Raw genomic sequence first — 23,952 nt, forward strand, 5'->3', positions numbered from 1 at the left:
CTTATGCCCGTGATGCCTCCCCCCACCACGATGCCGCCCCGGGCAACCGCCCGTGTCGCCCGTATCGCCCGTATCAAAAACCGCCACTGCCTGCAGTTATTTTGCTGCAGATTAGAAAAACTATGATGTCAGCTTTATTGCACTGCTTCCTTCTCTGTCAGATAAGACTCAACAGGTTGCAGATAGAAAATGTATTAAAACAAGAGTATATCTAGTGTAAGATATATCTGCATTCACATTACAGAATGTGACAGCTTTCAGTCAGTAATGTAGCAGAGACAGAGTCTGACTAAAGAGACATTACAGTGAGACCTGTTTGATCAGCAGAGACAGTCTCTCTCTACAACAAGTGTTTGACTTTAACTGTCACACAAAATGATTCAGCTTCTTTAAACCCTCCAACAAACCTTTAAATTTTTATTCATAAACAAAGGAAGTGATTCTAAACTTATGTTTCCGAGCACCAGCTTTCTCACAAACCCGTCCTGTCCCAGTTTTTTCTTCTTCTTTTTTATTAAAGTTTCACTTTCGTTTTCCTGAAGTTGGTGTCGCAGATGATCTTGTCAGTGTGAGTATCAATGTGAAGGTAATGAAAGCAGTCTGTGATGGGGTTTTTTTGTTTTGTTTTGTTTTTTGTTTTTTTTTAAGTTAACATCAGCTGTGTGCAGCTTAGTTCCAGCACAAACAGCACAAATCTGCTGCTGCATAGTTCACAGTAACGGACTCACGAACAAAGCGACTGGTAACCTGTTCGCCATTTTCTGTGTGTGTGATCAGAGTCCGGGAATGAGAGCAGAAACAGTTAGTTGATGGTCAGCAGCTTAACTCAGAGGATAGAGGGACAGGTCTGTGTAAATTATTGTTTAATATAGATGTAACAAAAATTCGACATAAACCTCGAAATACAAATACTGCGTCACAAACCTCTGGCTCTCTTCTAACAGGAAGTAGGCTTTTGTTCACTGTTTACACCCACAGAAGAGTGGTCTTACTCAGACTGACTGGACCAAAAGTTTTTATGAACTTTTATTGTTTATCAAACTTTATTAAATTTAAACATAATCATTTAAAGCTGATTACATATCAATCACAATTGTTACTGACTTTCTTACTGACACGCCCAGGGGAGCCTGAAGCAGCTGTCTGTAAATCATTACCTTATTCCTAAAGCTGATATCAGAGTACAATTAATCTGCACAAGTTTGTGTTTAAAGACATTAAAGTCCCAGTTAGACATCAGTTCATCAGTTCCCCACAGTCTGTGTTCAGCATGAGTGCTGATGTCATCAGTCTGTCATCAAAGTAGCGACAGAGCCGGTGATCTCGGTAAGATCTATACATATCTAGAAATACTGAGTTTGTGGACATCAGGGCAGCTTTTACCCTACATGACTGCTTCCAAACATCACTGAATATATTTTTGGGGAGTTGTTGAACATCTACAGAGAGTCTGGATGTGCTCTGACAGCATTTTACACTGAAATATTCAAAACTCTTAAGTACAGATAAAATGTTGCTAAAACATTAAATTTAAAAAAGATCGATGTTAACGTGAACTACGTCTACAGGCAAACAGAATCATGATCACATGAATGTTTCCAGTGATAAATAATTAATCTGTGAATAAATCGGAGTCCTTTTCATGGATCTTTGTTGATCTTTCTCAGAAATGTATTAAATCAAAGTGTTTTTAAAAATTATGATAGATTTCTCTGTAGTAACAACGGTTTAATGTTGTAATTTTAAAGCTGTGAGCTGAAATATGTGTGTGAAATAATCAGCTTCAATTTGTTCCATTGGTTCGTTTTCTGCAGGCAGACTGCAGACTGGGAAACACCAGTCCTTCTTAGTCCTTCTACTCACAACATATAAGAATCCAACTGGAACACGTCCTGTTACTGAGGTCTGTACTACGAAGCAGGATTTGATCTTATCAAGGTAATGTCAGGGTTCTTGCAGGGGTATGTTCCCAATGGTAACTTATGCAGCTGTTTTTCAGTGTCACGGACCAAACTTTTTCAAACATGCTGCACTTTTAATTGTAAACTTCTGTTCACTACTTTTCCTGTCACACACAGTCATACGTGTGTTTTATCTTTAGCTTGTATTATCAGTTTAATCTCTTCATATACTTCCTATAATATAGGTTTACCTTACTTTGTAAAGTCAGCAGCTCTGTCACGACTACACTCTTCTCTCTGACTCCTCATGTCTACACCATCACAATGCCCATTAATATATATATATATATATATATATATATATATATATATATATATATATATATATACACATATATACATATATATATATACATATATACATATATATATATATATATATATATATATATATATATATATATATATATATATACACACACACATATATATATATATATATATATATATATATATATATACACACACACATATATATATATATATATATATATACACACACACACATATATATATATATATATACACACACATATATATATATATATATATATACACACACATATATATATATATATATATATATGTTTTGGTTTGGTTTTTTTGCTCAGATTATGGTTTTTGTTCTGAGCAACTTATAACAGGTCGCCAGTCTGTCATATGACTAACACAAACAGACAGACAGTCATTCACACTCACATCTATGGGCATTTAGAATCATCAGTTAATCTAACCCCACTAGCTGCATGTCTTTGGACTGTGGGAGGAAAAAAAATGCAAACTCCACACAGAAAGGCCCTGAACTGGGCCCTGTTTCAGGAAGCCGGTTTGGAAAACTCAGAGTGAAAAACGACACTCACGGTTGAGTAACCCCGAACTGTCCAACTCGGAATATTCGGTTTCAGAAAGGCTGATAACAAGTAGTTCAGTCAACGCGGAGTTGCTTTAACCCCAAGTGAAGCGCGCGGACGAGGATACATAAAGCCCTGATTAGTGGAGCACAGATTAAGCGAGTCACCATGGAGACGGAGGGAAAGAAGGCGCGGTCAATGTATTTTACAGCGCTTGAGGCCGAAATTCTGATGGCAGCATATGCCGATAACATGCAAATTCCGCGGAAAAAAGTAAAGTTAGCCATAGCTGCAAAAGACAGGGAGCATGCATGGCAAAACATAGCCGACAGAGTCAATGCGTGAGTGTTAATTTAAACATTGATCTAGGGATTTCCACCCATTTAACACGTTATTTTATCACATGTTATTTTATCATATGTTATTTTATTTTATATTTCATACATTTTATTTTGTGATGTGATGTGAGCGCAGGTGCAACCCAACAGGCCCCAAACGTTCCTGGCAGCAAGTAAAAATGAAATATAAAAATATAGTCCAAACAGGTAAGGTGTAATTGTATTATGAGCCATAGTGCTTGGTCTGTTTGTCCGATGTAAATCAATTGCAGTTAGAGGCTACATTAATTTTCTTTCTGTAAGCACTTATTGAAATTATCTGAGCACATTACAAGTACATATTTGCTTACTCTGTATGCTCAAATGTGACCCGTTATAGCCAACAGAAAAAAAGCGGAGGCCCGAAAAACAGGTGGGGGTCCTCCACCACCACCACTCACAGAGGCTGAGCAGTTGGCCCTCAGCCAAAACAGTGGGCGCCCTGTGGCTGAAGGCATCTCTGCGGGGACATCCTCTGAGTCAATAACCCCGCAAGACACAAGTGCCTACATAGGGGGTAAATTCAAAATAATACATGATGTGCGTACATCCTTTCTTCCCAGTCACCTTTGCAGTGCTACTCATTCATTTGATAAACTCATTACCATAATGGATTATTTTGTAGTGAAGTTATTTTCCTACTGATTTTGCCTTCCCTCAGTCTTGGTTGTCTTTGAGAGCATAATGACAATGAAGTGTAAGGTGATTGGTATGTTTGTTAATTGCCATTTGGTCCCTTGTAAGTTATAAGTGACCTGTATAAACCTCATATACTATCAGTTGATGGTGGTGGTGTACTGCATCTGGTGCAGCCTCCTGTTGAGCCAGACCAACATGCAGTTGTGAGTAATACTCCACAGATTATATGAGTTTACAGTAGAACAGCAATGTTGTTTATTTCTTTACAACAGGAAAATAATGAAGAAACATTGACAGCTGTTACAGAGGAGGAAGCAACAGAGACACTTTATGAGGTTTACATCTTTTAATACTTTGTGTACAGGAAACACAGGCGACCAATAAAGCCAGTTGAACACAAAATCTGTTTATTCTTCTTTCAACATGTTGAGGTGATGGGTCAAAAGAAATGATTGTGACATATGGTGTCTCTGACTGCACTTCCATCTTGTATGTCCGTGGGAGGGTCAGGATGTTCATGGTTTGGATCACTGCTGATGTTTGGTTCAGAAGGACAGTGTTCTCCTCTAATTGTGGCCATGTTGTGAAGAATCACACATGCCACAATAATGTCACATGCCCTTTCTGGGGTGACCCTGAGTCTTTGCAGGCACTGGAACCGGGCCTTAAGCATTCCGATAGTCATTTCAATTCTGGCTCTTGTCCTGCAATTAGCCAGATTATTTCGCTGCTGTGGGCCCGGTTCAGGGTCAGGGTAAGGGGTAAGCAAATAGGGTAAACATGGATACCCCCTATCACCAAGCAAGTAGCCAGTGAACTCTCCTAAGACAGAAGGATACACTTCAGTTCAAATGTCCCTGAAGCAATTGGTCTTTATATATTTTAAAGTATTCTCAACGCACCATGTCCAAATTTTGTGCTCAGTGTACATTCACGGAATATTTGTGAGTCATGGACAGAGCCTGGCCACTTGGCTTCCACATTTGTGATAATGTTGGCAGCATCATATATGATCTTCACAGTGCAGAGAACACAAATTAGCATCCATTACTATAATGAAATAATTTGTTAGTTTGAAATGCTACAGGGAACTATGTACCTGTACATTAATGCTGTGGAAAGACTTCCTGTTCACATAGTCTCCTTCATTTACTGAAGGAGCAATGATTGGAATGTGAGTGCCATCTGTACAGCCAATCACGCCTGGGAACCCTGAAAATAAATGTAAAATTTAAGTAGTAGTCCAAGTATCACCACATCATAAATTAAGTTTTGGTCACCTTGATACCTGCAATTTTGTGGCATCCCTCTTTGATGAATCTTGTGGGTCTATGACCGGGGAACACCACAAACGAGTACAGGAGACGTTTCAGTGCAACTGTAACATTCCTGACTGCCCGACAGACGGTAGCCTTGGAAACGTGCTCAGCGTCACCAATATTATACAGAAAGCTCCCGTTTGCAAAAAACCGAAGTGCGATACAAATAATATGTACAGAACTGAGAGCATGTCCGCGATGTGTCACATGCGTAATATTAGGCCTGAGGATGTTATTCAAATAAATTATAGATTGTGCTGAGAAACGGTAACGTTCACACAGAAACTCATCAGGAAATGATAAAATGTCCAAACGCGCTCTGATCACTCTCTCCCGGCGGAGAGCTCTGCGGAGAATTTGGGCTTCACGATCTACCGGCTCTTCACGGAAGGGACACGCCATGTCTGACACTTCCTACTGTCAGGTTTCCGACAAAGGGGCGGAGACAGTCAGGGTTAGTTGTGGTAAACCTGCTAGGGGGCAGGTTAGCTTCACGGCGTGTGTCGTCATAGTGACTCACTCAGGCTGCAGCTGAACTCGCTTTGTGAAACCGAAAAACCAGCGTTTTCGTTAACTCAGGGTATACTTACTCAGTTTTTCCACTAAACCGGCTTCCTGAAACAGGGCCCTGGTGGTGGAGTCGAACTCAGGATGTTCACACTGTGAGGCAACAGTGAGCCACCATGCTGCCTTAAAACTGACAAAACTAGAAATAGTTAAAATTTTACTGAAAATGTACTAATTGTGGTTCAGCACAATCATGTTTCAGTTTTTAGCCCTGTTTTGGTTCAGCATCCTTTTGGAGGATCTGTGACCTGTGACTGAGACAAAGCTTTCTGATACTGGGCAGCACATTTCACTGCCCAGTATCTAGGGTTTTGTTGTTGTTGTTGTTTTTTGTTGTTGTTGTTTGCAGGAACACTTTTCTTTCACAAATAATCAGATTCATCCATTATTTATTACTTATATTTATCCAACATGATTCCTTCCAGATGTCTGAAGTAATGCTGGTATCTGTACTAACTGGAAGAAGTAGTCTGTAAACAGATTTGTTAATATTTCAACCTTTGCAGTACAAATGCTCATATTTCAAATAAAGCAAGCAGGCTGGGTGTGGCTGTGTCTGTTTGTTTTACCGCATCAGAGTCACAGCAGGAAGTTGTTGCTGTTGTTGTAATCATTGATAAGTTTAAAGACATATTAAGGTAGAGCAGCTGATCTTTGAGCTCTGAGATGTATCTTAAAACTCTTTTATGATTTAAAGTGTTCAATGTGGCGGCAGCCAGATCACAGAGAAGAAGCAGAGGATTTTCTGTTTTTCTAAACAGACGTGGTCCACACAGTGGAGAACCAAAGAGTGAAGAAGTTCATTGGAAGAAGCTGAGTAAGTGAAACTTTGATTCATTAGTGTCTCTGAGGTTTTGTCTTCATCACAAATCAGCAGCTGCTCTTTGTTAGTGTGTTTATGCAGAAAACTGATGAGGACTGTGATACATTGGATAAAGACCCAAAACCATAATGTGCCTTGAATATAAACTTGACAAAATCTACAAGTAGATATTTGGTTTACTCTCTTCTCTTCAGGCAAACAGTCTGTGTCAGTGTCTTCAGATGGCTGCAGGTTTTTAACCAGCTTCATTAAATGTTTCTCATTCTGCATTTCATATCACATCTGCCACTGTTTGAGCCTCTTTAACAGAGGAGCTCAGACTGTAATGTGATATTTAGTAAGACTCAGTTTTCTTGTGAACTCTGAACAGATTAGATTAGATAGAGGCTCACAAATCAAACTATAAACCATAAAACGAGCTCTGATTTGAGTTCAGATGGTTCAAATGCTGGACTCCAGTCTGACTGATACTCAAGTTGTTTTATGGGCATCAAGGTTCATGTTCATTTGTTAAATATTCTCCATAATTCGTGGATAATATTTAACAGGAATCAGTGAGCGCCCCCTGCTGGTTCCCCCTGAGTGCTGCTTGTCAGCCTACAGTGATACTGCAGGATGGATTTATGGAGGCTTTGAGGGATTCACTGCAGTTCTGCTGTAGTTAGTCCCTCACAACTACATAATCAGTTGCAGTGCCACTGATACGAGCTACACCAGTTCTATGGTGCCTACAAACAAGACATAAAATACCAACAGATTGTAAGGGAGACCAGGTAGTGTGAATGATCACATATGTGACATGTAAGGTGTGGATAGATAGACAGAAAATCAGTAATAAATAAAAGGTAAAATTAAATAGCCTGTCTCACTCATTGCTGATAATGTGCGGTAATAGGGATAATGATAAAACTAGAAAGATGTCATTGTTATGTTCTGTTAATGAAAACTTATTTATTATTCTCATCCAAATAAACTTCTGTTTCAATAACCACAAAATCTGCATGTATAGAATCATGAGCAAATTGCATTAAATAAATAAATAATTGATTTTTTCAAAACCATTTAAAAACTCTGCGTACTGCCACAATGTGATGTTTTATTCTTCCCCGGAGGCTGTATCTCTACCACCATTATTTATTTATTTTCATAGAAATCTGCCATAGATGTTAATTCAGGATTATTTTGATTGCTGTGTTTCTCTGATAAAATCTCAGTAACATCTGCAGCTGCAGCTTTTGTTGTGAAAGTGGAGTTTTAGAACAGAAGTTTGATTAATTGATTATCTGAGGTTTTGTTAACGTGTTTATGTAGAGAACAGATTTATTTCATCTTTAATGTCATGGCAATCAAACCACAAAGTTCCTCCAACAATAAACTGTAAAAGTCTGTGAGCTGATATTTGTAGAGTCTGTAGGTAGAGATGTATTCTCCTCACAACAAAATAACTGTCTGAGTGTTTTAATCAGAAGATTGCAGGTTGGTACTTCAACATCATGAAATGTTTCTCACCATCCACTTTACATCACATCTAGAACTGTCTGGTCCTCTTTAACAGTGAAGTTTGAGTGTGATGACATGTTTATTAGGACTCAGTTTTCACTTTGACTCTGAAGCTCTGGGCTCATAGTCAAACTATAAAACTGTAGATGTGATATGAGACACTGGTGCACGTGACGGATTCCAGTTTGATTTTGATGGCCAGATTGTTTTATGGAGGAGTTCATTATTGTGCTAATGAAAAGGTTCAAATGAAGTTTGAGGTTGTTATCACCATCTGGTCAGAATGTAAAAAAACAGCCATCAATCTGTTGAAGTATATTTCAGTTGATTGAATTGTAATCAGTGGTAACTCAACTTAAAGGAAGACACACATGGACTGCTAAACTCTAAATGAGAAAACAAGGTTGGACTATAAGTCACTAACCTAACTTAAGAATAAAGGTTTAAACTCAAGAGACCAAATCAAACTCACCTCAGCTCCCACCCCATGTGAGAGTGAAATGAGTGAGCTGTAAGTGAGTGCAGTCCTTATATAACGTGTGCCAGGTGAGTGCAATTAAGGGACAAAGTCCAGAGCCAATCAATGGTGAGAAAAGGAAAACAAGGTCAATTTGGTGAGCTGAAGGAGAGTGGGGAAAAAATGGTAAGAAAAACAAGAATCTTTACAACAGCCGCCCCCATATTTCTAGTTGGAAATATGTTTAAATTACCATAGTCAACAGTCCTTTTCAGGAAGTGAAGGCAGGGGGATGAGACATGCTACAGGTTTTTGTATACGTTTTATCCCGCACTGCGACTTCTACTGTTCTTATGTGGCCATCTGTGCTCTTTAGAAGGCGTGTTACTTTCCCTACAGGCCAAACACTTCAGTAGGGTTGACCCAGAGGTAGACGGCATAAAAGTCCACAATTCAAAGTTCAAGGGGCTGGCTGCATGGAAAGCGGCGGCAGCGTGAATTTAAATTTGATCATGCCTGTATCCAATTCAGTTCCAGTCATTTCCTGGCTCACAGCTACTTATTGTGTCCCAACATGATCTGTATTTAAAAATGGCTCATCCTCAGTAAGAATGGAGCTTTGAACTTTAATGCTTTTTGTTTGTGTAGAGACACAGAAAAACTTTGATTTGATCTTATTCATGAGATCAAATGAGGTTTTGTGAAGTTATGCTGTGCCTGCTTCCTGAACATGTTGGTGGGAGGGAAATCGAAGGGCAGATTTAATCCAATGCCAACAGGAAGGAAAGGAGAGAGATGTTCCTGTGTCACCTGGGAGAGTGATATTTACAGGAAAATCAGAGATGTTTAAAGTGAGGAAATGGAAAAAGAAGAAAAGAGGGAACCTTTACTTTTGACGTTAAAGTCTGCTGCTCCTGCTGAGCATCTCCTTCCTGTCCTGCTTCAGGTGGAGTCTTGACTCCTTCCAGGAAGTAGCTCACCTGTGTGTCAGTCCATGTGTGGAGTGGAGATTCTTCTTCAGCACTTTCAAAAATTAAATGCAGTTTGCTCTATGACATCACTTTTTTCATTGTCTCCAGATGCACAACAGTCTAGTGATAAGGAATTTGAAGATCCATCATCTAGTATCTCTTCTGTCCACAGTTGTTCACTCAGCCAGAGTGAAATTGTTTAGTCTGAGATTTAGATCTGCCAAAGGAAGCGACTGAGTTTCCTGCATCTAGCCCTCCTGTCGCATTCACCTCCCACCCCTTACTTTAGTGTTGACTGGTCTATTTCAACAGCTCTTAAATTAGCATAACAAACATTTTTCACCACCAAATTCAGTTCAGTGGGTCGTTCAGTGGTCATTCAGTGGGTAATCAGATGTAAAACACAATATTTATGAGTGTTTTAAGTTGTAAATTGGTCAAACTTCCAGTCACAGTGAATTAGTGTGTGTCAGTGAATGCATCATGTGTGCTTTATGGCTCCATCTAGTGGACTGATAGTAGAAGTAGAGCAGCTGATGGCAGCTTCCTCTGCCTCACACTGCTGTCTGACTGCATTCAGCTGACACTGAGAGGAAGCAGAAAAGAAGCAGCTGACATTTGGACAGCACACGTGATGGAAAAGAAGATTTCAGTTGATGTGCATGTGAATGATTTGTGTTTCCTCTGCAGGTGAAGGTAGAGAGTGTGTGTAAGCTGATGTGTATGTGAATTTAGCAGCATGGATCAGTGTGAGGACAGAGAGGAGGGAGTCCCTCCCTCTAAAAGAGCCAGAGAGAGCCAGACCACAGCTCAGAGGTGAGATGACAATATCTAACTGTCCATGACTCTTCTCCATGTCACAGCTCAGCACTCACATCACTGTTCCATCATTATTCACAGGAAGAAACGAGGAACTAAACGTAAACATCAACCTGAACCCAGCTGTGTGTCCTTAAAAAGTGATGAGTCAAAGGACTTTAATGTTGATTTCAAAGAAAATTCTTCTGCTGCAGAGAGGTAATGTGTCACTAAATGCTGTTTCTTAAAATGTTTACATTATGTTTAATGCCAGCTCAGCTCTTTTCACACACATTTCTATGTTCGTATGTAAAGCTGTGTGTTTTGGGAGTTTTTCTTTTCATAAATACAGCAGTCAAAGGTTGAAGAATGAGTATTTGTAGGATGTGTTTCTATAGTGAGTGTACTTTTTACATATTGTATTAACACAATTGACCTAAATACACTGGAAGGCCATGAAGTTGGAGTGGGAATTATTATGCTAGATGTTTGTACCTATGTACTGGATTTGTGCTGACCTATTTACACGTTTTAAGTACATTTATATCATATGTTATACTACTATATGAACACCTGTTAAAGACGAGTGTTTGTTTTGCAAGCTAATTAGTACTAATGGTTAGTTTAGAAAGTTTTCGTTTTTATAGTTTTTATTTTATAAGAGGTTCACCTGGTGATTATGATTAGTTATGGCTCTTTTGATAGTGCAAATTGTTTGATACTAAAGAAATTCCTAATTAGTGAGATATATGGTTTATTTTGGGAGGGTAACCCGTTTTTAAGTCATAAAAATGTCAAGTAGATTAATTAATTATTTCTTTCTTTAAGACAAGCATAACAGCCATGATTTCTAACTCTGAGTTAACATCAGCCACAAAAACCTGTCAAAAAGGACAATAATGAAGATGGATGACAAGCTCTGGGAAGAATGTTCACAAAGTTCTTCATCTCAGTACTTCATAGAGGGGTTAAGATAAATTTATTATTTTGGCTTTAAAATTTAAGACCTGACTAGTCCGAAACATAAAAATGAAAATAAACAAAATCCAAAACAAAACTCTTCATACTTGTCACCTGATCTGATCTTCTCAAATGTCAGAGAGAAGATTCTCAATTTGACACCAAGACAAACAGCAAAGCATCTGTTGTGTCCTTTAGCTTGTATTTATCTCTGTGTGGAAAGTCATAATGTGAACTAATTCTTTATGACTCTTTATAGAGTGGACCAGAAGAGTTCAAAGGTTCCCATTGATCAACCTGCCAAACACCATCAGACACATTTGGACTGTGTATTTATGGTCTGTACATGCAGAAAAACAGCTCTTACATCTGTTCTGTTTACTCCATTCTGGACTTTATAGACCACTGAATTGTTAATGTGTCCATCATCTGAGGTTTTGGTCAATTTCAGTCTGGCTGGATTATTCATATCATCTTCTGTTCCAGCAACTGGAGGACAACATCATGACTTTTGTGAAGAATGAGCTGAAGGAGATCCAGAAAATTCTAAATTCAGATTACCCAGAATCCTTAGGGAGCCAGAAAGAGGATGAGGAGGTCTTGGAGGGTGAAGATAAAGAGGAGAACAGAAACAGCACAGAAGCATTTTTGAAAATCACACTGCACTTCCTGAGGAAACTGAAGCAGGAGGAACTGGCTGACTGTCTGCAGAGCAGTAAGAGGATGTCTTTAAAGATTTAAGCTGCTGCATAAATGGGAAATTTAGGAATGTCTCAAGAAATGGACCAACATAGATTCAAAAACCTATTCTTTAGGCAAGAAAAATGTAAGCGTATTTACTAAATAATAATTCCATAATTAAATGTATTTATTGTGTGTGTTCAGAAATATTTGCTCCAGATTTTCGACATGAACTCAAATCTTCTCTGAAGAATAAGTTCCAGTGTGTGTTTGAGGGGGTTGCTAGAGCAGGAAACCCAACCTTTCTAAATCAGATCTACACAGAGCTCTACATCACAGAGGGAGAGACTACAGAGGTCAATGAAGAACATGAGGTCAGACAGATTGAAACAGCATCCAGGAAACCAGACAGACCAGAAACAAGAATCAGACAAGAAGACATCTTTAATGCCTCACTAGGAAGAGAACAACCAATCAGGACAGTGCTGACAGAGGGAGTGGCTGGCATTGGGAAAACAGTGTTAACACAGAAGTTCAGTCTTGACTGGGCTGAAGACAAAGCCAACCAGGACATCCAGCTCATATTTCCATTCACTTTCAGAGAGTTGAATGTGCTTAAAGAGGAAAAGTTCAGCCTGGTGGAACTTGTTCATCACTTCTTTACTGAAACCAAACAAGCAGGAATCTGCAGCTTTGAAGACTTCCAGGTTGTTTTTATCTTAGATAGTCTGGATGAGTGTCGACTTCCTCTGGACTTCCACAAAGCTACAATCCTAACTGACCCTAGAAAGTCCACCACGGTGGATGTGCTGTTGATTAACCTCATCAGGGGGAATCTTCTTCCCTCTGCTCGCCTCTGGATAACCACACGACCTGCAGCAGCCAATCCGATCCCTCCTGAATGTGTTGACATTGTAACAGAGATCAGGGGGTTCAATGACTCACAGAAGGAGGAGTACTTCAGGAAAAGATTCAGAGATGAACAGCAAGCCAGCAGGATATTCTCCCACATCAAGACATCAAGAAGTGTCCACATCATGTGTCACATCCCAGTCTTCTGCTGGATCACTGCTACAGTTCTGGAGGATGTGCTGAAAACCAGAGAGGGAGGAGAGCTGCCCAAGACCCTGACTGAGATGTACATCCACTTCTTGGTGGTTCAGGTCAAAGTGAAAAAAGTCAAGTATGATGGAGGATCTGAGACAGATCCACACTGGAGTCCAGAGAGCAGGAAGATGATTGAGTCTCTGGGAAAACTGGCTTTTGAGCAGCTGAAGAAAGGAAACCTGATCTTCTATGAATCAGACCTGACAGAGTGTGGCATCAATATCAGAGCAGCCTCAGTGTACTCAGGAGTGTTCACACAGATCTTTATAGAGGAGAGAGGACTGTACCAGAATAAGGTGTTCTGCTTTGTTCATCTCAGTGTTCAGGAGTTTCTGGCTGCTCTTCATGTCCACCTGACATTTATTAACTCTGGAGTTAATCTGCTGGACGAGCAACAAAAATCATCGCATCAGTGTGAAACAGATGAATACTTCTATGAGACTGCTGTGGACAAGGCCTTACAGAGTCCAAATGGACACTTGGACTTGTTCCTCCGTTTCCTCATGGGTCTTTCAATTCAGACCAATCAGACTCTCCTACAAGGCCTGCTGACACAGACAGAAAGTGGCTCACAGACCAATCAGGGAACAGTTCAGTATATCAAGAAGAAGCTCAGTGAGAATCTGTCTGCAGAGAAAAATATCAATCTGTTCCACTGTTTAAATGAACTGAATGATTGTTCTCTAGTGGAGGAGATCCAACAGTCCCTGAGATCGGGACATCTCTCTGCAGATAAACTGTCTCCTGCTCAGTGGTCAGCTCTGGTCTTCATCTTATTGTCATCAGAAAAAGATATGAATGTGTTTGACCTGAAGAAATACTCTGCTTCAGAGGAAGCTCTTCTAAGGCTGCTGCCCGTGGTCAAAGCCTCCAACAAAGCTCTGTAAGTAAAATGGACTCATCTGTGTCTGTTTAAAATGTTTATTCTACTTACCTGAACAAAACAGAACAAAAAAAAAAGAAAACAAAACACAGACTGTGCCTAGTGTGCCTGTGCCAGTGGGTACTACACAAGTATGACTAAATCTACCAGCTCCTCACAGGTTTAGATTTAATTATATAGGCATAGTTGTGTTTTTACTGGGCAAATTTAAGGTGTTTTATATTTGACAAATTTGAGACATGTTTTAATTTATTTTAAATAACCAAGAACTGTAGTGCACACTCTGTTTTCCTTTAATACGTTCAATATTAAGTGATTTAATTTAACCACTATTATCATTGTTTTTCAGACTGAGTGGCTGTGACCTCTCAGAGAGAAGCTGTGATGCTCTGTCCTCACTTCTCAGTTCCCCGCCCGTTAGTCTGAGAGAGCTGGACCTGAGTAACAACAACTTGCGGGATTCAGGAGTGAAGCTTTTGTCTGTTGGCCTCAAGAGTCCATACTGGAAACTGGAAACTCTCAGGTCAGGTTTCAGACTTTTACACTGATTACCACTTAAAATCTGAACCATATTAGTGCATAAGCCACTACCTGTACAGAATTCTTTAGTCACTTTGAATTAAATTTGGTTGGATTATTGTCTGAAAAAGTTTTTCTTCTTCAAATTCTTTTGTTTTTGAACTGGTAACAATTACTGATATGCATGACACTGGTTTGAACATACACCAGTTACCAGGCTAGTTTAAATCCAGAGAATTACATGTCCAGGTGTATTTCTATTTTTTACTCTTTTCACTCTTTGCAACGAAAGTTTCTGGAATTTTAAAATATATATTTTCAAAGTCTTTCTGTGTGGAGTTTGCATGTTCTCCCTGGGTCCTCCAGCTTCCTCCTACAGTCCATAGACATTCACTTAGTGGGGATAGGTTAATTTGAAAATTGCTCATAGGTGTGAATGTGGGAGTGAATGTGAGTGCGAATGGTTGTCTATGTCTATGGTCAGGTCATAGACTGGTGACCTGTCCAGGGTGTACCCCGCCTCTCACCCTAAGACAGCTGGGATAGGCTCCATCCACCCCCCACGACCCTGAAAAGAATAAGCAGAAGCGAATGGATGGATGGACTTTCAAAGGTTGATTTCTCAAAATGAGAGTATTGGGAATTTAATGTCACAGCAATTAATGTTGACTGTGATACACTTCACACCCTGCAAATCTCAATTAGGTGGAAGTGATTTGGCTTTGTTTTTCTTCGATGCCATGTGTCACCACAATTTATAGACGCTACCTAAACTTTACTTTCACACAGGTAGATTGTCTTGTTAATAGTATTGAAACCTCATGGATGGATAACACATGAGGATTAGACTGAGTTAAACACTAAGCAGAACCCATATTAATAAACGAAGACTAATTCATTTCAAAGTTTCCTTCTTATTCCTTAGTCCTATAAGTACATTTATTCTTGACTTTCACAATCCATTGCAGCCAACACATCCTACACTAATGCTAACTCCGAGTTGTTCCCTATAATTGCAACCCCTTTACCTTAAATATAAAATGAACATCACAAACACATCAAATATTAATTGTTCTCTGGGCCTAATTATTTTTGTCGCAAGTTTGCCACAGTCTACAAATCAAAGTAATATATCCAGTCAGCCCTTTTATGGTAATGCAAGGCCTGTTCCGATATCATTTTAAATCAAATAATCATCAATTGTTTTCTTAGCTCACAAGGGTTTAACTTATAAGCACCTTGAGGCGACTTTTGTTGTGATTTGGTGCTATATAAATAAAATTGAATTGAATTGAATTGAATTGAACTTATTGCCTTTGGAATAGTTTGAAATCGTTACTGAAGTTACAACCGAAAAATAAAAATCTGAAATTGAATGAGTATTTAGTACGAGGGTGACTACCTTTAACTTGATGTTTAAGAATGTATTAATTTTTGGTTTTTAATTTATACTTATTCTAGATGGCATTACCTCAGCTTCTGGTAACACTGTCATGAAACTTGGATACACTTTTTTAATGATATGTTCTTTGATGTGCACATTTAACAAATAACTGGAATTGCTCTATTTAATGTTTCTAGAATTAGAAACAAAGTCTCAGAGTAGTGCAGATGGGTAGCATTTATTGCTTTGAGGTTAAACTGCTTTAAAAGCTCCCTGAAGAGTCTTTAGCTTAAGCAAAACCTTCCAGTGGGAGTACTGAGAGTGACTAGAAAGAGAGAGATCAAATTTTATCCATATTGGCTTTTCATCAGTGGCTTCCTGCTATATCCAGAGCAACAACTTCTTCTCATTTACAACAGCAAAAATAAGCATTAACACATCACCAACTTTCTAAGTAAATATATTTCTATTTGGTGCTGTTGACATGAAATTATCACCAGATGTCAGTAACAAACAAAGAAATCAAACCATAGATGGCCAATCATTATGTGTGACAATGAGAAATGATACAGGGAAAAAGTATTGAATACATGAAGCAAAGGAGGTGTAAAAAGGCATGGAACATCATGGTAATTAGAAAGCAATCTTTCCACTCAGTGCAAATTAATATGATTTGTCAGGGTCACAACTGATGGCCTATGTGTCTCATAACCAAGGTGTCACACAAGAAAAATATCACTATGTGTATAACTGATGAGATCTCTCAAGACCTTCACAATTGCTGCAAAGCATACTGATGGTATAGGCTAAGGAAGAATTTCTGAACTACTGAAGGTTCCAGTGAGCTCTGTTGGCGTCATAATCCAGAAGTAGAAGGAACATAATTTCAAAATAAACTGACAATGACAAGGTGCTCCTCACAAATGCCAGACAGACAAGTGAAAAGAATTATCCAAGATCCAAGAACCACTTGTGAGGAGCTACTGAAAGACCTGGAAACAGCAGGTATAATTGTTGCTAAGAAAAGTAATTCACTCAACCACCATGGCCTATTAGCACTCTGATCATGCAAGACTCCATTACTGAAGAAACACCATGATTTAAAGTTTGCTGAAAACTATTTAGACAAGCCTGTGAAATACTAGGAGAATATAGTCTGTTCAGATTGGACCTAAATTAAAATCTTTGGATGCCATAGTATTTCACTGCATTTCACCCCAAAACACCAGCAGTGACGTTTGGATGTGGGAACATCATAATGTATTGGTATTTTTCAGCACAGGGCACTTGCATGCTTCATATACTTGAAGGAAGGATGTTTGGAAAAATGCAACGAGACATTCTTGATAAAAATCTGTTGCCATCTACCAGGATGATGAAAATGAAATGAGGGTGGATGTTTCAGTCAAGGAAACTCTCAATTGTTTTCAGAGAAAGAAAGTAAAGATTGGCCCAGCCAATCACCCAAACTGAATCCAACTGAAAATCTATAGCAAGATCTAAAGGTCAGAGTTCGTAGAATGGAGCCTTCCAGATTTGAAGATTATTTTTGATGAAGAACCACACCTGAACGATGCATGTGACTAATTTCTCCATACAGGAAGCATCTTGAAGTTGTCACCGCCAACAAAAGCTTTTAGACAAAAAAAAAAAAAAAAAAAAAGAGAAGAAGAACTCTTACTAAAATTTTCAACACTAGAAAACATTTTTCCTGTGTCCTTAAATTAAGTTTATTACACAAAACTTAATTAAAGGACATCTATGGTTTAATTTCTTTGCAAGTGTGGATTGGATGGGTTATTACACATATCTTTTGAGAATTTCATGCCAATAGCACCTTTAGAAATAACTTTACTTAGAAAATTGGTGCTGTGTTCGGTACTTACTTTATCCATTCAAATAGAGCACTTGACACTAAGACTGCAGACTTACTTATGGCTGTTAGGATTTGTATAACTAGGATAGAGATCTCTCTTCTATGGAACCAGAAGTTCAGAAAAAAGATGCCCTTCATACTTATAGCTTACAGTTAGGACTGGATCAGGTGACTGAACCACATTTTAGCCATGCTAGAATAAACGCCTTACACCCTACACAATTTAACAACTTGAAACAACTGTTGTTGTCTGTTGCATGTGGTCACAATAAATAAAGATACATTGATTTAATGGATGAAAATGAATATTTTTTAGAAAAACTAAAAAACATTTAAAATAAAGTGTTCACAGATGGATTGTTATTTTGTGTGTCTGCAGTCTTTCAGGCTGTCTGATCACAGAGGAAGGCTGTACTTCTATAGCTTCAGCTCTGAGCTCCAACCCCTCAAATCTGAGAGAGCTGGACCTGAGCTACAATCATCCAGGAGACTCAGGAATGAAGCTGCTAAAGGACCTACACTTGAGCCTGGACACTCTCAGGTATGGAAAGAATATCTGATAGAGGAGAAAGAGCTGGAAACATTTTCTGTGTACTTCACTCAGCTCTTGTTTGTTTCATGTAGATGTGACATGGACAATAACACACTGAGAACAATCTTTCCTTTGCTTACAACAAAAACACCAGTCTAACTGAACAATAACAAGAGGTATTTATGTAGGTGGGCACCATTTATTCATCATTTTGATCTCTGTAGGTTTAACTATTAACTCATTTTCAGTATTTCTGTATTCTTTGTATAGAGACAGGTTTACGGCCTGTATATCCTAGCAGAAAGACTGTACGCAGGGGAAACCTTCAGCCTGGCTTGATCAAAAATAAATCATTAGAAAAGGTTTATAATTAAAACTGTGGTAGAACCTGACAAGCACCAGGCATTTTTTCTGTACATTTTAGAGCATGCAAGCTTGCAGAATTAAAAAAAAAAGTTTTTATTCATAGCACTTTTTATGAACAAAAGGCAGTGTTTTTCTAAATTAGTGCACAACATAGAATAATGTTATTTAAAGCAACACAAAAATAAAAAGTTAAATTAAATTAAATAAACAGCTGAACTGAACAAAACAGGAATTTAAAATTGGCACAGAAGCCATTTTAAGCTAGATATCGTGATCAACAGCAATCATCAACACTTCAGTTCACTATTTCAAAGCAGTGCATCAAAGTAAGTAATTTTATTTTCACTTAATTATTTGAACTACAGTTATAACCAAATTAAAGCAGTAATATAATATATTTTTTAATTTTGCTTAACAGATGCCAAAGAAATCAGTGGTAAACAAAACTGCAGTGTTGGAAGTCCTTGGTGCTTCAAAAGAAGCAGTCAAAAAAAAAAAAATGAAACATTTCAACTCCAAGTGATGAAATATGGCAAAATCTGTGCAAAGAACTTGGTGAAAAGATGACACCAATAGCACTTTACACTTTTGTTAAATTAAACACAACGTTTGATCAAATCTAAGCAATCATTCAGATGCTGAAGCTTAGATAAATCCTCGGGCATAAAAGAAACGTACAACTGAATATCATCAGCATAACAGTGATAAGAAATGTCCTCAAAAGAGCCCATTATATGCTATATTAAAAACAATAAAGGCCCCAAAACTGACCCTTGAGGGACACCATAAGTAAGGGAGGTAGAGGATGACCTAAAATCGGAGACTGCCACAGAAAAGGATCGGTGATGGAGATAAGAGGAGAACCACTCTAATGCAGTTCCAGATTCACCAACCCAATTTTTCAGCCTTTCAATGAGGATGTGATGGTCAACTGTGTCGAAAGCTGGTGTGAGGTCCAACATGAGTAGAACAGAGCATTTTCCTGCATCATTATTCATCAAGATATCACTTGAGACCCTAAGAAGAGCTGTCTCCGTGGAGTGAAATTGACGAAAACCAGACTGAAACTTATCGTAAATGCCATGTTTATCTAGAGCTGCCATAAGTTGCTTAGCCACAACCTTTTCTAGAAGCTTAGTAATTAACGGTAACTTAGAGATAGGTCTGTAGCTGCTCCAAAGAGAGGGGTCTAGCTGAGGTTTGTTTAAAAGTGGGAGAATAGCAGCGTTTTTAAAATGAACCGGAACTATACCAGATGCCAGTGAAGAGTTGATTAAAGTGAGCACACATGGGCCAATAGACTGGAAGACATTTTTGAATAATGATGCAGGTACAATGTCAAGTGAACACAAGGATGCTTTCACAGAATTCACTAATTTCACTAGCTCAGGTAGTGAAACAGGAGAGAAAGTATCCAAGATAATGGGCCGAGATGGGGTAGAGATCGAGATAACAGGTGCTGAGTGTGTAAAATTCATTCTCACGTTATGAATTTTTGCAAGCAGAAAAGAGAGAAATTTTTCACAGTCCTCGTTAGAATAAATAGGGGCCGCAGGCAGAACAGGATGTCACTTATGGTGTTGAATAGCACCTTAAGATTGCCTCTGCTCTTTGTAACCAAGTGTGAGAAATGGGCAGCCCTCGCATCTCCGATCGCATTATTAAAAGAAGCTAAAAGGTCCTTAAGATAGAGGAGGTGAACATTTAGATGAGTTTTCCTCCACCTGCGCTCAGCTTTACGACAATCACATTTTAGACAACGAATACTGTCATTTAGCCAAGGAGGAGATTTGGAGGCAGAAACACTCCTCGTCTTAACCGGACAAATTTCATCTAAAATAGAAAGGCAATAATTATTAAAAAGACTGGTTGAGAAATCAATACCATTTTGAGGAGATAGCTGTAAGTTAAAAGCATCCACAAATTTCTCCGCTGTGGAGGAGTTTAAGATGCGAGAGCTAACCATCCGTATAACGGGGACAAAGGCTCATTAAAAGAAAAGTTAAAAACAATAACATAGTGATCAGAAATAAAAATGTCCTCAGAGCAAATAAAATCAATATTTAAATCCAAAGTAAAAAAAACAAGGTCCAGTGTGTGACCTTTGCTGTGAAAAGAAGCAGAAGTTGCTGGACAGGATGGTAAAGTAAAGCTTCAGAATCCACACCAGGCCTCCACAAACTGGAGAGGTCTTGCAGTCCCACCAAAGAAGAGGAAATTGACTTCATACTTCTCCCTTGGTCCTGAATGGCTCCACTCAGATCCAGTAAAAAAAGAAAGAAATAAAGCTAGGGCTGTTAAAAATGGAAATAATCAACAGCCAGTCAAGCTTGGCAAAGGACAGCACTGTTTCATGAACACCTGTGCCTTTGATGCCTTCTGTAAAAGTCTGTGCTCTGCTTTCTGTGACAGTCTCTCTGCTCAAAACATGTTGAATAGTTCAGAGGAGAATAAAGTATTCCAGCTTGTGAAATCCCTTGCTTAAAAGGGTGTCATTCAACATACCTATTCTTTGAGGGCAGAGGTTCTGAGGTCAATATTCTGCCCTGTTCAGTTGAAGATTGGTGTGCATCATGGTGATGCACAGTGCCATGTGTCCACAGTAATTCAGAAAACAATGACAGAAAATCAAAGTGTTAACTTCACTCACATTGAACAGTCTATTTTGCATACTGGGTTTATACACAGATCAGGCACAACATCATAACCACTAACAGCTAAAGTGAATAACACTAACCTGTTAGTTGGTGGGATACGTTAGGGAGCAAGTGAATACCTTGTCCTCAACATTGAGTTAGAAGCAGGAAAAATGGGCACATGTGGGGCAAAGGCTGGGCCCTGTGGTCCCATGAATTTCAACTTAATATTAATGAATTATGAATTAATTACATCATTACAAAGAAACCTTCCAATTCCACAGACTAATTTCACTTCAGATGAACATTACACTAACTCACAGAGTTATTTAATCTAGAAATGTCAATCAGACTGACTTGATAATAAGCAACTCCACGCATCGATTCCCATGCCACCCCTCATCCCCACTCAGCTTTTCAGATCACAGCTTCCAACATTTGCTTCAGACTACATCCCCAAGGTGAATAAAACACCATCAGCAGTGAGCTCTGTAGATCGGGTCGGAGGGGGTGTGGTGGATTTCTAAAAGCCTGAATCCACATCATTTCACCCTGAAGAAATTAAGCAAAATTGTTAAAATATGCAACCTGACAGAACCCAATGAGATGCTGAGGGACTGTTTCGAAACCACAAACTGGTAGACTGGTAAAGAGGGCCAGCTTTGTCCTGCCCAGTCACCTACACCCATAGAGCCCCATTATTTACCTTTTTCTGTTTTTACTTTTCTAATATATCTCTAATTGCTGCTGTAACTAGTAGTCTTTCTTCAGCGTGGCATTAAATCATTTCTGTATCGATGTGTATTTCTATCCAGGAACAGTTGAAATCAACAGTAATTTAATCCACTTGATTCATTTAATCAGTAATAAAATATACCAAAATGTCAGATTGAAAATCTGATTACTTATGTAATATCTAAACTTATTTGACCAGGTTATATTTAAGAGAAGTAATAAAAGCAAAAAAACATAACGGTCTGATTGAAGATACTTACATGACAACCACAGGAAGGGACTTTAGAGACATTTTCTTTAAATGTGTCAAAATGTTTGACTGTTCCAACGTAGAAAATGAACCTCAGTTTGATTTAAATGAACTAAATAATGCAATTTAAAAATGAAAAAATAAAAACTTAACAATGTGTATGAGAGCAATGTAATGTCCATGTGTGCATGCTGAAAGAGACTGTGCTGGTCTGATCCCCCTCCTCCTTTCAGGGTGGAGCCTGCTGGAGTCCGATGGTTGAGACCAGGTCTGAGGAAGTGTAAGTGTGTTTTTAATGTGATTCATGAAAACAAAGCAGCGCACATTCAACCATCTTCAAACTGTCACATCACTCATTCACATCTCTGATGTCAAAAGTCATCATCAAAGAGTCAATCAATGAACAGATGATGGATCAATAACTGCAGCTGGATTGTGTTTGTTCTCTCCATCAGATTCCTGTCAACTCACAATCGACAAAAACACAGTACACAGAAATCTCAAATTGTCTGACAACAACAGGAAGGTGACACATGTTGAGGAGGTTCATTCATATCCTGATCATCCAGACAGATTTGATTACCAGTATCCTCAACTGCTGTGTAGAGATGGTCTGACTGGTCGCTGTTACTGGGAGGTCGAGTGGAAAGTAGAGGTTCAAATATCGGTGAGCTATGGGACAATCCGAAGAAAAGGAGACAGTAAAGACTGTGTGTTTGGAAGGAATGATCAGTCCTGGAGTCTGTTCTCCTCTAATGTTAAGGGTTACTCTGTCGTTCACGGTAACAGAGAAACATATCTGTACCCCCCATCCTCCTCCTCCTCTGTCTCTAACAGAGTAGCAGTGTATGTGGATTATCCTGCTGGCACTCTGTCCTTCTACAGAGTCGCCTCTGACACTCTGATCCACCTCCACACCTTCAACACCACATTCACTGAACCTCTGTATCCTGGATTTACAGTCTGGTTTCCTGGTTCCTCAGTGTGTCTGTGCTGAGTTGAGTGTAAAGAGTTTCCTCCTGTTAGAGAAACGCTCTGACTGTTGAACAGATAGTCTGTACATGTCTGTCTCTTTCACTCAGAAACACGTTTTCAGATTCATGGATTCAGTCAGTTAATGTTTTAAACTGTTTTAAATTATGGAATCACTGAACAGCAGTTACCCAAAAGATGAATTTACGAACAGCTCAGAGACATTCACACATTATTGTCTATGGTTACAAGTTTAATGAGCATCCAGGGCTCATTGTGATTTTTACTTTTGCTGTTAGAATGATGAAGCGATAGCTAGACTTTAGCTAGCCTGTAATGGCATTAAATGATCCTTTAGAAAACAGTTATAAATGTATTAGTTCCCAGCTTTGTACATTGCTGAATCATTATTTTGTCTTCCTGGTTTCCAGTTTTCTACTTTCATTGTAAGCCTGTTCGGTTTCCAATCTAAAAATAAAACTGTCTGACTAGCCTGCACGTTACAGTTTGACTTTCCTGTTTTATCAGCAGAAAAAATAGATATCTTATACTAGGGATGGACCGATCCGATATTACGTATCGGTATCGGTCCGATACTGACCTAAATTACTGGATCGAATACTGGAGAGAAATAAAAAATGTAATCTGATCCATTAACTATCACAAAAGCACCTCACAAAACTTGCAACATAGTGTAACCCAGCTTATGACCTTAGCACGTTGGAGGAGTATGCGTCATGTGATAGAGCGGCTGTGGCGTGCGAGACCTGTCAGCGGTCTGGTTGAGC

The 23,952-nt window shown here is 38.8% G+C and overlaps 2 protein-coding genes across 2 annotated transcripts in view; both read left to right on the forward strand.

The window, feature by feature from the left end:
- The first annotated feature begins 244 nt into the window (after positions 1-244).
- The window catches only part of LOC120746273 (NLR family CARD domain-containing protein 3-like), a 183,842-nt gene continuing 160,134 nt past the window's right edge, over positions 245-23,952 (forward strand). Inside the window, exons 1-3 of the mRNA XM_040051679.1 lie at positions 245-568; positions 1,815-1,938; positions 6,412-10,281. The gene's annotated coding sequence lies outside the window, so the exon portion shown is untranslated. The remainder of the gene's footprint in view (positions 569-1,814; positions 1,939-6,411; positions 10,282-23,952) is intronic.
- Positions 13,747-23,662, forward strand: LOC120746302 (neoverrucotoxin subunit alpha-like). The gene is made up of 5 exons (XM_040051747.1): positions 13,747-13,894; positions 14,244-14,417; positions 18,053-18,214; positions 22,426-22,472; positions 22,648-23,662. Exons 1-5 carry the CDS (start codon positions 13,806-13,808, stop codon positions 23,187-23,189), a joined length of 1,014 nt encoding a protein of 337 aa, XP_039907681.1. The 5' UTR covers positions 13,747-13,805; the 3' UTR covers positions 23,190-23,662.

The sequence above is a fragment of the Simochromis diagramma genome, unplaced genomic scaffold (assembly GCF_900408965.1).
Source record: "Simochromis diagramma unplaced genomic scaffold, fSimDia1.1 OVJJ01000107.1, whole genome shotgun sequence".
Classification (NCBI taxonomy): Eukaryota; Metazoa; Chordata; class Actinopteri; order Cichliformes; family Cichlidae; genus Simochromis; species Simochromis diagramma.